The following is a 16,585-nucleotide window of genomic DNA, read 5'->3' as shown; positions in this document are numbered from 1 at the left end:
AGCTTTGTTGCCTAACTTCTTCCTTTGTCATATTTTCATGCATTTCAGTGTTACTTTTACCTAAGCACCTACTATTCACACTAAGACACTTGAGATCAATATCAGATATAGTTATCAACACTAAGAATTTAGAGACTCAATGTGGTATCTGCACATCGGCAAATTCTGTTCAGTTGCTTTAACTAACGTGGGCTATTTCCATAAGAAATATTCTAACTATACAGTTAGAATGTATGCATTCACTTAGAAAGTAATGGAATTCAGAGAATTCCATTCTCTGAATGATTGAGGCATCATTCCATTGTGGTGACTACATGGCCTCGCACTAGCATCAGCTGCTGTTCTTATCATTTCATTACAGTAACTGTGATTCATCGTGGACTCAGCATTTTCCAGAACTGTGCTCTGACCTTTCACTATACAAAGTCCTTAGTCTCTCTTATCTCCTTAGCAAATTCACAATATCTAATCAAAAAGTCACCACTGTTTTCCTTTTCACTCAGAGACGAAGCTGATATCTAACTTGTTAGGGAGTTCAAGTTTAACATGTCCACACAAAGACAAAGAGCAGGCAAGTCAATGGCACCATCCTTGCTCAGTTCCCTTAGACAGATGCTAAAACTCCCCTAGAGTTGACTTACCGAGGTACATTAGTTTCCTCGCGCTACCGTAACAACCTATCACAAACAGTGACTTAACAGAAATGTGTTCTCTCACAGTTCTGGAGGCTAGGAATCCAACATTCAAGGTGTCAGCAGGGCCATGCTTTCCCTCAAAGCTTTAGGGAAGAGTTTTTCCCTGTCTCTTCCTGACTACCTATTTCTGGAAAACCTTGTTTCTCAGCTTGCAGATGCATCATTTCAGTCTCTGCCTCCAGAGTCACGTGGGATTCCCCCAGGTGTCTATGTTTCTGTGTCCAAATTTCCCTCTTTCTATAAGGACATCAGTAATGTTGGATTTGGGACCCCCTCTTATCCAGGACAATTTCATTTTAATTTGATTGTATCTGCAAATACTTTATTTTCAAGTCAGTTCACATTCACAGGTTCTGGGTGGACTTGAATCTTAGGGAGATACCATTTAACCCAGAACAAGAGGTGAAGTTGTAAACATCAATTACGGATGAAGTTTTATGACAGAGGGACTCGAGACACTTCCTTAGTGTAAAGTAAGTTTGCATACTTCCTTGAGTTATCAAATGAGCTATTACAGCTTAAAAGAAAAGAACTTACATTTATGAATGCCTACCGTAAGCAAGGAATGGGACATCTTGGGAGATATCATAGAGATCTTACAACTTTACATTCTAGAAGCACTGTACTGTCCAGAAGCAGAATAACTTGCCCAAATTACGTAGAGAATGAAAGCATCTCATAGAGTCCTCATTCAAGTATGTGGTTAATTTGCTTCAGATCCCAGACTCCATTTCATATTTGCTTTTACAATGCACAAAAATCTTCTTTTGTTTTCCAATAATAGGCCTAGATTCCACATATGTCTTTTATGTTACTTGTGAAAATACAACAAACAACAATACTAGGTTACCTAAGACCAAATTTATAAAATACCCTTTCCTCCCATAAAATGAAACACACTTAAGTTAAAAATGTTTTCATATACAAATTAATTGCACAAAATTAGAGGATTTATTCAGTTGTATTTTCACTATCCCGAAGTATTTATTAGTTATATGCTACAGTATCCCATTATCTGTCTCCTGCTAGTAATTTCTCCAAAATCTTTTATCTCTCTTCCCCTTGCTCTGTAGTACCCTGCCACAATGACTTGCTTGCTTATATACTCCAAACTCATCTCTGTCTGTCTCAGGGCCTTTGCTCTTGCTCTTCCTTCTGCATGTAAAGTTCTTCCCGAAATTGTTCCAGGTCTAATACTCCCACTTCCTTCAGGGTTATTCAAATGCCAACTCTTGAAACATCCATATGTCACAATAAGTGTTAAACGCCCAAATTCTGCTTTAACCATCTGAAATTATATCATTCAATTTTATGTTTACTTATTTATTGCATATTTCCTTCATTGTCTTAAGTTTGTATTACATTGATTCTGTTGATCACTATATTTCTGGGGTCTGCTGCCATGCATAAGTGATGGATATTTTGTCCAACTTGTTCTTTTATCTCTTCAGATCCACATACACTAAGTATATTTATTTATATACAAGCAATGGTGTATATTTGTGTTCATGTGTGTATCCCTTTATTTTCTTTCCCAGCAATATTATAAAAACATTTTTTAATTTTTATAGATCCATAATAGCTGTACATGTTTTTGGAGGTACATGTGATATTTTAATACAAACATGAAATCTGTAATGATCAAATCTGGGTAACTGGGATATCTATCACCTCACATATTTATCAATTCTTTGTGCTGAAAACATTCAAAATCTTTTCTTCTTTCTATTTTGAAATGTGCAATAAATTATTGTTAACTGTAGTTATCCTCATTATGCTATTGAACACTAGAACTTATCCATTCTAAGTGTATTTTTAAACCCACTCACCAACCTCTTCACCTGCCTTCTTCTCAGCCTCTCAAAACCACTATTCTCTTTACTACAACCATGAAGTCAATTATTTTAGCTCCCACATATGCATGAGAACATATGATATTGTCTTTCTATGCCTGGCTTATCACCTAGTTCTATTCATGTTGCTGCAAATGATAGAATGTCATTCTTTTTTGTTTGAATAATATTCCATTGTGTATATATACTACATTTTCTTCATCCATTCTTCCACTGAGGGACATTTGGGTTGGTTCCCTATCTTAGCTATTGTGAATAGGGCTTCAGCAAACATGCAATGAACAGGTATCTCTTCAATACACTGATTTTCTTTCTTTTGGATATATTCCCAGTATTGCATATGGTACCTTTACTTTTACTTTTTAAAGGAACTCCTATACTCTTTTCTCTGGTAGCTGGACTAATCTATATTCCTACCAATGGTGTGCAAGTACTCCCCTTTCTCCCCTTCCTCATCAACATTTGTTGTTTTCTGTCTTTCTGATAGTAGTTATTTTATTAGGGTGAGAGAATATCTTATTGGTTTTTGTTTTGAGACGGAGTCTCGCTCTGTTGCCCAGGCTAGAGTGCAGTGGCGCCATCTAGGCTCACTGCAAGCTCCGCCTCCCGGGTTCACGCCATTCTCCTGCCTCAGCCTCCCGAGTAGCTGGGATTACAGGCGCCCGGCTAATTTTTTTTTTTTTCGTATTTTTAGTAAAGACGGGGTTTCACCGTGTTAGCGAGGATGGTCTTGATCTCCTGACCTCATGATCCGCTTGCCTCGGCCTCCCAAAGTGCTGGGATTGTACTTATTGTAGTTTTGATTTGCATTTTTCTGATGATTAGTGATTCTGAACTTTGAAAAACACTCTTTTTAAATAAAAACACAATGGAGCTTATTTTTTTCCTTGAGAATCACCTGAATCAGTTATTCTTGTTTTATTCCATTTCATTATTTTTCATAGAAAAATTTAAATCTTTATATTTAATAGCACTTTAAAATCTAAAGTATTTTCATATGTTTCAGGAATCTTTAGGCATTTTGTATATATTTGACAAATTGATAAAAGGATCATGTATGGTTTGCACATATGTTTCTGATTACTATTCGCCTAAGAGTGGAACCTACGTTTCCCAGACTTTGTGAACTTTTGTTGAGACTTAAGCTCTGGAAACACATGCATGGGTTCATCCAGATATAGCGCCCTTGCCTCACCTCTGCAAGCACGCATGGCCCAAGTCACTCGCACTGAGTCCTACCTAGCAATAGGACAGCAATTGCTCTTTAACATCTTTCTTTCATGATAACTAACAGAATGTTACTTACAGAGCAGAATAACTTTCTGACCTCATCCTTCTTAAAATAATTCAAATAAAAACAATTAAACCAAGAACTTGGTGATTTAGAAGAACAATTTTTATAAAGGAGAGATAACATAGAGTAGTATAAATCGATATCAATAGAGTAGGGAGTAGAACAGGACACAAACAAAAAATATCAACTTAATGTTTATTAAACCATCATTTACTCCTCCACGTATTGCTCACCAAAATAGAGGTAAATAATAGAGACACAAAAGCATACGTATCTACTACAAATGGATCCCACTTGTTTTTAGTAAGTGTGCTTTTATTTTCAAAAGTATTAATGGGAAATAACATATATTTTCCTACTTGTTTGCTTTATTATTCAAGGAATCATTCGTGTTCAATTGTATTTATCCTCTAGCACTTACTTTAAAGAAAATGGAAAGACTTCTGGAACAAATAGCACCTGGCTTTAAAGAAGCACTCAAAGCATCAGAAACAGTCAATGAGTAAACAAGATCTTTATATAATAAGTATCTGTTTCTCCTGTCTGCCTCAGAAGCAACTGTCGTAATCAAGTGAAATAATAAATCTTTGGATATTTTGACAAGTGTAAAGTGCTTTTCAAGTCAGAAGTAATAAAGTTTACTACTATTTCCTACAAGAGTACATTCTCTTACTGCATTGCTTCTTGATGCTAACAGTGAAAAATATTTTTTCAGGAATCAATATGAGTCTCTTTTCATTATCATGGAACGTTTTATGACAGAAACCTTATCAAAATGAAATTGTGAGGTCAGGAGCAGTGGCTCACACATGCAAACCCAATACTTTGGGAGGCTGAGGTGGGCAGATTACCTGAGGTCAGGAATTCGACACCAGTCTGACCAACATGGTGAAACCACATCTCTACAAAACAAAACAAAAAAATCAGCTGGGTTTGGTGGTGCATGCCTGTAATCCCAGCTACTGGGGAGACTGAGGCAGGAGAAAGTCTTGCACCCAGGGGGCGCAGGCTACAGTGAACTGAGATCAGTCCACTTCACTCCAGTCTGGGGGACAGAGTGAGAACCTGTCTCAAAAAAAAAAAAAAAAAGAAAAGAAAAGAAATTGTGATACTTGATGCCATAACAAAGACCTATTTGTGCTAATTGCTGTATTTACCTTATGATCAATTAGGAAAGTTTACGTGTATAGAAGTGCGATTCCATCTGGAGCGACAAATGGGATACTATCTGATCCAGATGTACATTCCCAGTCTCCTGATCGTTATTCTATCCTGGGTTTCGTTCTGGATCAACATGGATGCGGCACCTGCCCGGGTAGCTCTAGGGATAACCACTGTGCTGACGATGACGACACAGAGTTCAGGATCACGAGCTTCCTTGCCAAAGGTAAGTGCACCGAATGAGCATACACATCTTTGCACACACACTTATAATCTTGCAAAGATATCATTGTCAGCTTTGGTCAGATATTTTTCAATGGCATTTCAATGGCATTACTGGTGTTCAAAGTAATGTATAACCAAAGCAGAAAACACGTAAAACAGAAATAAATGAAAAAAATTCTGCAAACCAGTGATATCCGCTATTCACATTTTGTGTTATTATTCTCAATTATTTAAATATCGATAATACTCTTATATACTATGGAATTATTTGTATCAATAGGTTTTAAAATATTTAGAAATATATTAAACATTTAAGTTGAATCTACATGGTAATTTTAAATGGTGGCATAGTACTCCATTGTATGGATATGCCATAATTTACTTAGTCACTCTTAGGACTGATATTATAATAAATATTTATATAATAAATGTTATATATATGGGTATATATGTATATATGTGTGTGTGTACCTGTGTCTATACATATCACACATATCATCTATATTTATATATGTACATTTTATGTAAACATACATATATATCTATATATAGACACAAACACATACACACACACATAGCTTTACACATATTTTTGTTATGTTCTTAGCATATATTCTTATAAACAGAATTGCTGCAATGATAGCTGTATGCATTCATATATATTGCCAAATTTATTTCCAGAAGACATATACCAATTATACTACAAGTATTTTATCAGAGTGCCCATAGTGCTGCATCCTGAGCCAAATATGGTATATATTATTTTTGTGGTTTTATTCCTCCCTTTTGCTTTTAAGTAACCGTGAGTCAATAGGAAGGAGACCTTATCTAATTCCATGATTTTCATCCATGCTGAGCTGCTAGAATTAAAATAAAATTGTTCCCTCTGTGAGATTCGTAAAAGACCCAATATTGCTTTGCATAAGACATACTGAAATAAAACTCTTTTCATTTATTTAGCTGCATAGAAATAGAAAATTATTTTCTTCCCCTAAAATGACGTCTAAGAAGAAGTTTCTGTCATCTAAATTAAGTAATTCTGCATAGCTTCCAAAAGCCTTTACTATTACTTTCATTGAAATGAAATACTTCTGTGCAATAAAATCACATTAACTTTTTTTGTGTGCATTTGATGCTATCTTCTTGCCACACCAAGTAAATTATAAATCTATTTTCATGGCTCCCTTAGTCCTTTCTACTAATTCATTCCGTGATTCAATTTATTAGATTGAAATGCCTATATAAATAAAAATTGAAAATAGGATTTAATCATTAAAATATGATATTAACACGATCTACCTCACTAAAATTTAATGGTTGTCTTTCAAAATAATGTCTACTTTTATTAGCAAGTAATTGTATTTTCAAAATTGTTCGCATCAACTAATGTTTTCTAAAATATTGTTCATGTGGAAATTATAAATCTGTTTATAAATGTAAATTAGTAAGACTCAATACTTATTTACATAAGGATAAATGTTGCAGGAGTAATATCTGGGTAATAGTGGAAATTTCATGGTTAATTTGTAAAGGAAATCGCCAGTTTACTCACTGATCTTTATGAGCTAAACAGAAATGAAAGCTCATTTGTCTGTATGCTGTCAGTCAGAAAAAAGAGAATCTGTGGCTTCTACAAGACAGGACAGAAAGACGCTTATATACAGAGTAAGCTAGAATTGGGGCTGTATGGAAATGTGAGTAGAGGATGCAGAGATAAAGCAAGCAATAAATTAAAAACACAGAATTAAGGCACAACTTAAAAAAAGAAGAATGACTAGGACTGCTTCATATTTTTTTCTCAAGAAATAGGAGACATTTTTAAAAGGCTTTAATTTCCACAAGACCTTAGAGAAGAAATAAATTTTCAGCCATGAGTTCAACCATACACATACACGTGTATAAAACCTCTCCATCTCTCTGATCATAGAGACAATGACATCTAAAAACGTGATGACAGTTGTGACTCTGACCCACAAAAAGAATTGATTGAGAAAGTGATACCTTAAAAGAAGTTGACTGTATCGTCTTAGAATTCAGGATAAGTCAGGAATAAAAGGTTTAGCATAATGAATTACTTACATCCAGTTTTAGCAGGGCTGACCCCAAGAACCCAGGATAAACAACAAGAATTAATCTGTTGGATGAGACATTTGAAAGAGTAGAAAATCTCTTTAAAAATGCAATTCTGATTCTGTGACTTTATTGGGCCAGAGAGACAGGAGGTGAGGGCGTTACAACTTGCATTTAGAAACACATGTGTGAGACCATGCACCTTAAGATCTTCTGCTCTCAGTCTCACAAAAGAACCCTCAGAAGTCTGAAAGTCTTGCCACTAAAACACCCAGAATTTACCTACTGACAGTTTCTAGGAAGTAGGAAAACAAAGTTACATTCAGGAAAATTGACTATCAAACATCGGAGAGTGAAACAATAAATCATTAATTTGTGTTCTTTGCCTAGTGTTTTGTCTAGGCTCTGTGTCAATGTATCTCCTGTAAGATAAGAACGAGCTTAGAAATTGCTTAAGTAAGACTCAGAGAATGAAATCTCAAAGAATGTACTTTAGCCAGCTTCTAGAGAACTACAGAGCTGATATTCCTCTCTGATATTTTCTATTGCATCAGCCTCTACAGTGTCATGATAAATCAAGCATGTAGTCTCTCAAAGCAAGAACACGCCTGTGACTGATTCCTTGAAACTTGAACTCTTTCACATTTTTGCAGTGTCTGTATCAGGTGGCCATAGGAAGGTGATATATGCATTCTATTCCAAGCAAATTTTCAAGGTTGTGTAACTTTAGGAGCGCTTTCTTACACCGTGTGCTTGGGGCAGAGTGAGATAAAATGGCGATGACCATGGCGCCTATCAAGGAAGACTTCATAGGACTTCATAATGATTGGGTTTAATTTGGGTGCAGCAATGGACCACTGATGAATTTTAATAAGGGGAGCAATTACACTGACTTCTGTTTGAAGACCAGATAGAAGAGGTAGAGTGGGAGCAAGGAGTCCACCAAGCAAGCTATTGTGGTCCACAGCAGATGATGGTCTGGCAAGATTGGTAACAACAGAGACAGAGTAGCAGATGGCTTTAGAAAGAAGTAAATGTTTTTGAAAAAATATATTGGGAGGTAAAACAGACAGGATTTGCTTATGAATTGAGCACGGAAGATTCAGAGAAATGCAGGAGTGGCATTCAAGTAAGTAACTAGGCAAGTAGAGATGATAGTTACTAATAGGGAAGGTTGGGGGAAAGGTTAATTGTGAGTTCTTTTCTAAAACATGTTAACTTGGACACATTTACAAGACAATCACATGGAATTGTCAAAAACTAAGAACTTCCAAAGTTCTGATCAACAACACCCAGCCCTCAGACTTTAGGGAATAAACTACAAATGAATTGAGAAGTGGACTAGAGGTGATTTTTCTGGTGGAAGAAAGCCTGGAAAGACAGGGAAAGAAGATGTATTTGTGCTTGGCCCTCTTCCTACAGCTGAATATCTTCTCTCTCTGTTCCTCCCCCAGGGCTAGCCCTATCAATACACAGAATATATTAGATAGTTTGGTTAAAGGCAAGATCCACTCACCCCAGAACTTTACTCCTGAATTCTTTGAGATCTCAGCATTCTGTAATCTTTTTTTTAGATATGGAAAGCTAGTCCTTCTTAGGAGGATTCATTTCATCAGGGGTGAAAGAGGGGATAGTAATAATATTTCAATTATTTTTTAGTATAAATGTAATTTCAATATTCAGTTAAGACCTTGGCAGTGAAGGAAGTAAGTATGAGGATGGGTAAGAATAGAGAAAATCAGTAGAAGAGACAAAACGTAATTTTAATTTGTAAACACTGAGTACTAGAAGGAATCCACATTAGGGAACTTTGGAGAAATCTTGGCTATACAGCAATATTATATACACCTTACCCTTTCTTTTATGATTTCAACGATCATTCCTGTTAGAGATCCTGTTAACAATTCCTGTTAGAGATCTACCCTCATCACTTTTCTTTCATCCTGTTTTGTAGAGACTGGCTAAGGATCAGGTCTGGTGCATGTTTTATGCTTCATATCATCTGCAGAAGTACACAAGTGTCACTATGCATACCTTATTTTAGTCTTTTAAACTTATTGTCATATCAGAGATTTTTGAACATAGCATGTCAGGTGCACACACACACACGCACACTATACACAATGCACACATTCACGTACGCAGATAGAAATTTGGCAGGGTGGGGAATCTCTAGATTCAACTTTATCCAAACCCTAGCTCTTAACACAATATATTAATATTATGACATTCTTGGCACTTGGGGCTGATGATCCAGTTGCATCACAATTATTCTGCATAACAACTCCCAAATCTCAATGGTTTACAACATTTCTTCTTGCTCACAGGACTGCGAGGTGCCTGTGTCTCTTCTGGGCTTGCCCTGAGATTGTTCAAGTGAGCATGGATCTAGGCTGTGGAGTGGGTTTCAGATCTGCTCCCTGTGTCTCCTCATTTTGGGGCTGCAGGGACCTGTAAGATGTTCTTTCCATGGAGGAGTGCTGGAGAGCAAGAAGGCAAGCAGAAACAAGCAAGCTTTTGCTCAGAATTGGCACACAGTCGCTTCTGTTCTCATTCCATAAATTACACCAAGTCTCATGGCCAAACTGAAAGTCAGTGGGGTGGAAGAGTGTGCTCCACCCACAGGGAAGCCTTGGAGCGGAAGAAGGGAAAAAGGAATTGTAAATAATCTTATCTACCTCGGGGCAATTATTTGTTTAAGTTTTCTGTCTCCTTTCTTAGACCACACTCTGGCTTGTCAGTAAATGCTCAGAAAAACAAGAGGGGAGGAAGGGATAGGAAAGAAATAGAGAATAATCCCAGGGAGATTCTATGTGGATTTCTCTGCTCCCATCACTATGGCCGTCTCGTTGAAAACAGAGCTACTAAGCATTAAAAAAAGAGGAGCACTTGAAATTTCAAATATGGCTTTTTGATTAAATATTTTACAGAAACTCAGAAGAAGCTGGTAGCCTATTGAGATTGCAAATTCTTCACCAAAAGCTGTTTATGGTCAACGATTACTTAGAACCTTTTACCTCTCAATTCCACTCATTTTTCCCCTTTGAAGTTCTCTGTGAAATTGTCCTCATTTTGAGAGGTGGTGTCTGCGTGCAGTGGCTCAAGCCTGTAATCCCAGCACTTTGGGAAGCAGAAGATGGTGGATCATTTGAGGCTAGGAGTTTGAGACCAGCCTGGCCAACATGGCAAAAACCCGTCTCTACTAAAAAATACAAAAATTAGCTGGGCGTGGTGGTGGACACCTGTAATCCCAGCTACTCTGGAGGCTGAGGCACCAGAATCACTTAAATCCGGGAGGCAGAGGTTGCAGTGAGCCGAGATTGTGCCACTGCACTCCAGCCTGGGTGACAGAGCAAGACTCCATCTCAAAAAAATAATAAAAAATAAAAAATAAGAAAAATAATGATGATAGCTTTTATATTATATTAAGTTTTCATTCTTCATAAAGACACCAATTTTAAAAGTGATTATAACTATTAGAAAATACAAATTGAACGGATACATTTTTTGAACATCACAATTGTGTTGGCACACAGATATTTATGTGAGGTTGATTACAATAAAAAGATAGGAAATGGGAAGAAAAATAAAGGATTTCTATTCACTGTTTGTTCATAGCTAATTAGCAAATATGCATTCTTATTCTTCTCAAAAAAATACTTTTAAATATTAAAGGAGAGTAAATTGTGTTAGTGATAACATAATAGGGTTAGGAGAGTTACATAGTAATGAGGTTTTCCTATTAATATAGCAATTAATAGTTATTATTGTCAGTAATGTTTTGGTCTAAACCATTTATTTTATTTTATTTTATTTTATTTTTTTATTTTTTATTTTTTATTTTTTATTTTTTTTGAGACGGAGTCTCGCTCTGTAGCCCAGGCTGGAGTGCAGTGGCCGGATCTCAGCTCACTGCAAGCTCCGCCTTCCGGGTTTACGCCATTCTCCTGCCTCAGCCTCCCAAGTAGCTGGGACTACAGGCGCCGCCACCTAACCCGGCTAGTTTTTTGTATTTTTTAGTAGAGACGGGGTTTCACCGTGTTAGCCAGGATAGTCTCGATCTCCTGACCTCGTGATCCGCCCGTCTCGGCCTCCCAAAGTGCTGGGATTACAGGCTTGAGCCACCGCGCCCGGTTAAACCATTTAAATATAACATTTTAATATTTGCTGAAAATGTATCTAATCAATATTACTTCAATCAAGTTCAGTACAAACATGATCCAAGTGGGTTCATTTTAAATTTATTACTGTGACAGAATGTGTAATAAATTTAGCTTTATGATACAATGCTTGATGTAAGCAATATATTCAACTAAATTTTTTAAATGTTCATGGATCATAGTAACTAATATAATTCCATATACATTCATTTAAGAAAATGGAAAAAAAAGAAAAAATGCTCAGAAAATGAAATAATTATTTAGTCATACCCTTATCACAAGATATAATGTATATGAATACCATCCAATTTTATTACTGATAAAAAAATTATCCGTTTTGTAAATAAAAAAGTCCTAAAAAATGGGTGAGTTCTATGATAAGAAGGATAGAGATTGATGGATATCTCTAGTTCTACATTTCATCTTAGGACCTCCTTTACTAGACTTATGATTCCATCAAGGACCTACTTAGGACCTACTTTGCTAGAATTATTAGATTCCATCAAGCTGAAAGATTAATGATTATCAAGCATTTTCTCTGTACTGGAGATAGAGACAGGGTTACTACATCAATTCTTAAATCTGATAGAACAACTAGGGAAAAGTATATGGTCAAATCATAAACTTTAAACCTTTTTAAAATGGCATAATACCACAGCTTTGACATCAAACTAAGTTTAAAAACAAAGATATGTATTCAATGTGGAGACTACGTAAATAGTCATCCACCACATTCATATATATGCTAGAATCATACCATGAGCCCCCAAAAGACAAAAGTGGATGTAAAACTACCTCCTCGCCAGTGAAAGAAAACACGTTGCCCCAAAATCAGTGTAAAACAAACACCTTTAGAGGCTTTATCTGTCTTCATGATACCTACTTGAAGTTTTAAATGAAGCTCTTAAACTCCAGAGGAAAAGAGAATAGGAATTTATATGATTACCATAAAAAAATGATGTTATAGAAACACAAAACCTTCACTACAAAAATGCAGAAGAGAGAGGTCACAAATATGATTTAACCCGAGTCGTTCAAAAAAAAAACAGGTAATATATTAAGAAATGCCAGGAAGTCTAACAGCATGCAGCATTTTCTTTTTTCTTTTTTTTTTTTTTTTAATTATACTTTAAGTTCTAGGGTACATGTGCACAACGTGCAGGTTTGTTACATATGTATACATGTGCCATGTTGGTGTGCTGCACCCATTAACTCGTCATTTACATTAGGTATATCTCCTAATGCTATCCCTCCCCCACCACTCCCCACAATAGGACCCATTGTGTGATGTTCCCCTTCCTGTGTCCAAGTGATCTCATTGTTCAATTCCCACTTATGAGTGAGAATATGCGGTATTTGGTTTTCTGTTCTTGCGATAGTTTGCTGAGAATGATGGTTTCCAGCTGCATCCATGTCCCTACAAAGGACATGAACTCATCCTTTTTTATGGCTGCATAGTATTCCATGATGTATATGCAGCATGCAGCATTTTCAGTGACATCTAGGTTTGACAATTTCTCCTAAGTGTTAAACATAAGAAAAAGAGCTACATCCTACGGAAAAAATGATGGTAAAACTCCAGTTACTGAAGTGGGAGTCAGAGATAACTGTGACTTTTCAAAATTCTTTAGCCTTTTTGGTTGTACTTTCTTTGTCTGGTGACTGAAGTATTGGTTAAATTTACCTCTTTGGAAACAATGAAGTTCTGTTATTATGTGACTCTCTGTTATATTTTATCTCATGAAGTAAAAACCATTGCATGAGTGCCTCACACATGTAATCCCAGCACTTTGAGAGGCTGAGGTGGGAGGATCGCTTGAGGCCAGGAGTTCAAGGCTAGCCTGAGCAACATGGTGAGACTCTGTCTCCACATTTTTTTTAAATTAGCAAAGTGTGGTAACAAACACCTATAGTCCTAGCTGCTTGGGAGGCTGAGGCAGGAGAATTGCTTGAGCCCAGGACCTCAAGACTGCAGTGAGTTATAACTGCACCACTGCACTTCAGCCTGGGTGACAGAACAAAACCCTTTCACAAAAACAAAACAAAACAAAAATCCCTTATGTGAAAAATAAATATTGTGCTAGAAGCATCATTCATTTGCTAAGGGTTATGAGTATGATAATCATCATGAACGTTCCACCAGCAGTACTGTTGTGAGTCACCCTTCAGGATGATAAATGTTAGAATGTCGAAACTCACAATATCCTGGGCTGTATGTTTCATTGCCTAGTTATTCGTTCTCCAAGAAAGTAGTCTTCGAGTTACCTCTTTTTGCCTTTTCAGTATCAGCTTCATTCCACTTCAACACCTGTTTTTAAAACATTATTTATTATTTTCTTTTGTTCAGATTCCTTGATCTCTGGCTTTAGGTCTTAATGAAGTTTGAAATGCTTTTGAGATTAATATTACTTTTTCCTGTTACCAAATGTAAAATTCTTATGCAGGTTCTTGCACTAAGGAGAAATGTAGGATTAAGGGTACAAATTTGTATTTTAAAAATGAATGATTAAATGAATAGTCAATGAGATCTGAAATTAAAACCTCAGAAAACAAGGCATAACACAAGCAGAGACATTTTCAGCTTATCCAGAGAAAAAGCATTTATCTGTAGGCTTCTCTCACTTGCCCATTGCACAGCCAAAATTATTCATCACAGTTTACTTGACATTTCTGAGGAACTAGGGCAATCCACCAGGACTGAATGTTATTAAAAGAAGAACAAATTACCCTATTCAAAGGGCTATTTTAGCTCATCAAAAGCATACACTACCATGTTTTATTATACCTTTTCCTCAAATAAAAAGCAAGTTTGGATTGAGAAGAGAATTGACAAACTACCTCTCCAAAGGATCCCTGGAAATTTACCTTATAGAGTTCCTACATGTAGGTGTAGATGAGATTTTGTGATTCAAACTCCAGGTTCTGGTTTAATCAATTTCTTTTTCTTAAGTTTAAACTATGCTGTTTATAAATACATTTAAATTTCCATTTCTAGAATCCATTGATTAATAGTCATCTGGGTTATAATTTAGCTAGCCACATCAAATGTATCTTTGCCCATTAATATATTATTGTCTATAGGCTGTAGCAGGAATTTATTGGTCACAGGAAAATCCTTTTGACCACCTCCATGTGGACTGAGGTAAAGGCACACACCTTGGCAGGCCTCTCAACCACAGCATATACTGCCATAGATAATACAACTCACTCAATGTACTTGTTAAGGAATATGATCCAAAATTATTGCTATTCAATAATCCTATCAAAAGTTGGTGCAAAAGTAAACTTATTTATGAAGGATTACGTGAGAAATATGCAAGCCATCTATTTCTCTGGACTTGTTTTAGTCCATTTTCACATTGCTATAAAGAATTACCTGAGACTGGGTAATTTATAAAGAGAAGAGGATTAATTGGCTCATGATTTTACAGGCCACACAGGCTTCTGCTTCTGGGGGGCCTCAGGAAACTTACAATCATAGTGGAATGTGAAGGGGAAGCAAGCACTTCTTATGTGACTGGAGCAGGAGGAAGAAGATTCAAAGGGAAGGTGCCACACACTTTTAAACAACCAGTTCTCATGAGAACTCTGTCACAAGGCAGCACTAGAGGGACAGTGCTAAACCATTAGAAACCACCCCCGTGATGGAATTGCCTCCCACCAGGCCCCACCTCCAACACTAGGGATTACGATTCATCATAAGATTTGGGTGGGGACACAGATCCAAACCATTATCAGGATCAGAGAGCACAAAGTCAAATGACTTCAGGGGTCAAATGCACAAACCAATGATCAAAGTGGTCTGGTATAATTAATGAGGGGTGGAGGGATGAGCAGTGTGGTTAACTGATGATGAGCATTCCATGCTTAGAAGCATATTCTTTTTCTTTTTTCAGATATTGTGCAGTCCAAACAAACTTATTCTCGTACATAAATTTGGCTTGCAGACTGCCTGTCTTTACTCTCTGCATCTAGAGAATTGATTATCTGTCTTAGGTTAAGTGCTTCAAAGCACTACCTGGACTCTACTTTTTTGTACCTCCTTACAATTCATATTGCTGAATTTGGATCTGACACTATTGTTTTAGAAAATTTTTGGCTGAAAATCAGGGGAAATTTCTTATGCTTTGTCATACCCTAATTAATTGACAGCTTCTTTCTATAAATCAGTGAGTTTTTCTCTTTAACAAAGGTGCCTTTATGTGCTATTCAAGATATCACAGTGATCAAATCATAATCCACATGTTCCTTAATTCTTTACTTATGAGGATTCTTGTTTCAGAAGGACAAATAGAAATTGCCCCTACCTGAGTTTCTCTGGAGTTAGCATAATGCTCTGTGCCACCAAGGCTACTTTCCCCTCTAGGCATGTGGTAGGATTACATCTCCTAGTGCTCTTGTGATCAGGGTTGACTGTGAATACTTCTGGCTAATGAACTTTGAGCGGAAGCAACCTGTTCCACTACCAGCCTGGAACATTTGTGACCAAATGTGAGAACCACCAGCGACTTGGTTTTCCTCTGCTGCTGTGTTACAAGTGAGGATAGCAATGACAACACCACTCCAGGGTCAGCATTCAACTCAAAGTAGACATGGAATATGAAAGCCAAATAAACCTTTGTTTCTTCAAGCCAGAGAAATTTTGTGGTTATTTGATAATTGCTTTGTGCCCTAGCTTGAATCCTCCCTATGCCAAACCCCTCATGTCACTGGAGGGGTAGATACAGAGAAATCTCATGGTTAGGCAGGCTCCCTGAACATGACTGCTTCTCAGGGCCAAAAAAAAAAAAAAAAAGTGGCTTGATTCCATGTTTAATAACCAAGATGACTGACAGCAATAAAATCCAATTTATATGTATCTATATATATAAATATATAGATATATAGATATATTTCTTACTTGAGATGCAAGAGGCAGGCTTTCTCTATTTCTAATGAAAATTTTACAAAAAAAGAAAAACTGCATAATTTCTTGTGAAAAAATATAAGAAATCTACAGAACATATGGTGCTTATATTACTTTTCCTAAATTATAAAACTTTTTTTAGAATGAAAAAGGCTAGGCCTTGCAATAACCTAGCTTGTGTACTCAGTTGATCATTTATCAAGCTGATCTCTTCCTGGATT

At 36.5% G+C, this 16,585-nt stretch overlaps 1 protein-coding gene across 2 annotated transcripts in view; it reads left to right on the top strand.

Annotated features, from left to right (window-relative positions):
* Nucleotides 1–16,585, top strand: part of GLRA3 (glycine receptor alpha 3) — a 181,410-nt gene that overhangs the window by 135,837 nt on the left and 28,988 nt on the right. For both annotated transcript variants that reach the window (XM_008000292.3, XM_008000291.3), the window contains exon 7: nucleotides 5,015–5,229. In XM_008000292.3, coding sequence (XP_007998483.1) covers nucleotides 5,015–5,229 — 215 coding nt within the window. The remainder of the gene's footprint in view (nucleotides 1–5,014; nucleotides 5,230–16,585) is intronic.

Source organism: Chlorocebus sabaeus, chromosome 7 (genome assembly GCF_047675955.1).
Source record: "Chlorocebus sabaeus isolate Y175 chromosome 7, mChlSab1.0.hap1, whole genome shotgun sequence".
Lineage (NCBI taxonomy): Eukaryota > Metazoa > Chordata > Mammalia > Primates > Cercopithecidae > Chlorocebus > Chlorocebus sabaeus.
The sequence above is the reverse complement of the archived record's forward strand: the minus strand, read 5'-3'. Positions and strand labels throughout refer to the sequence as shown.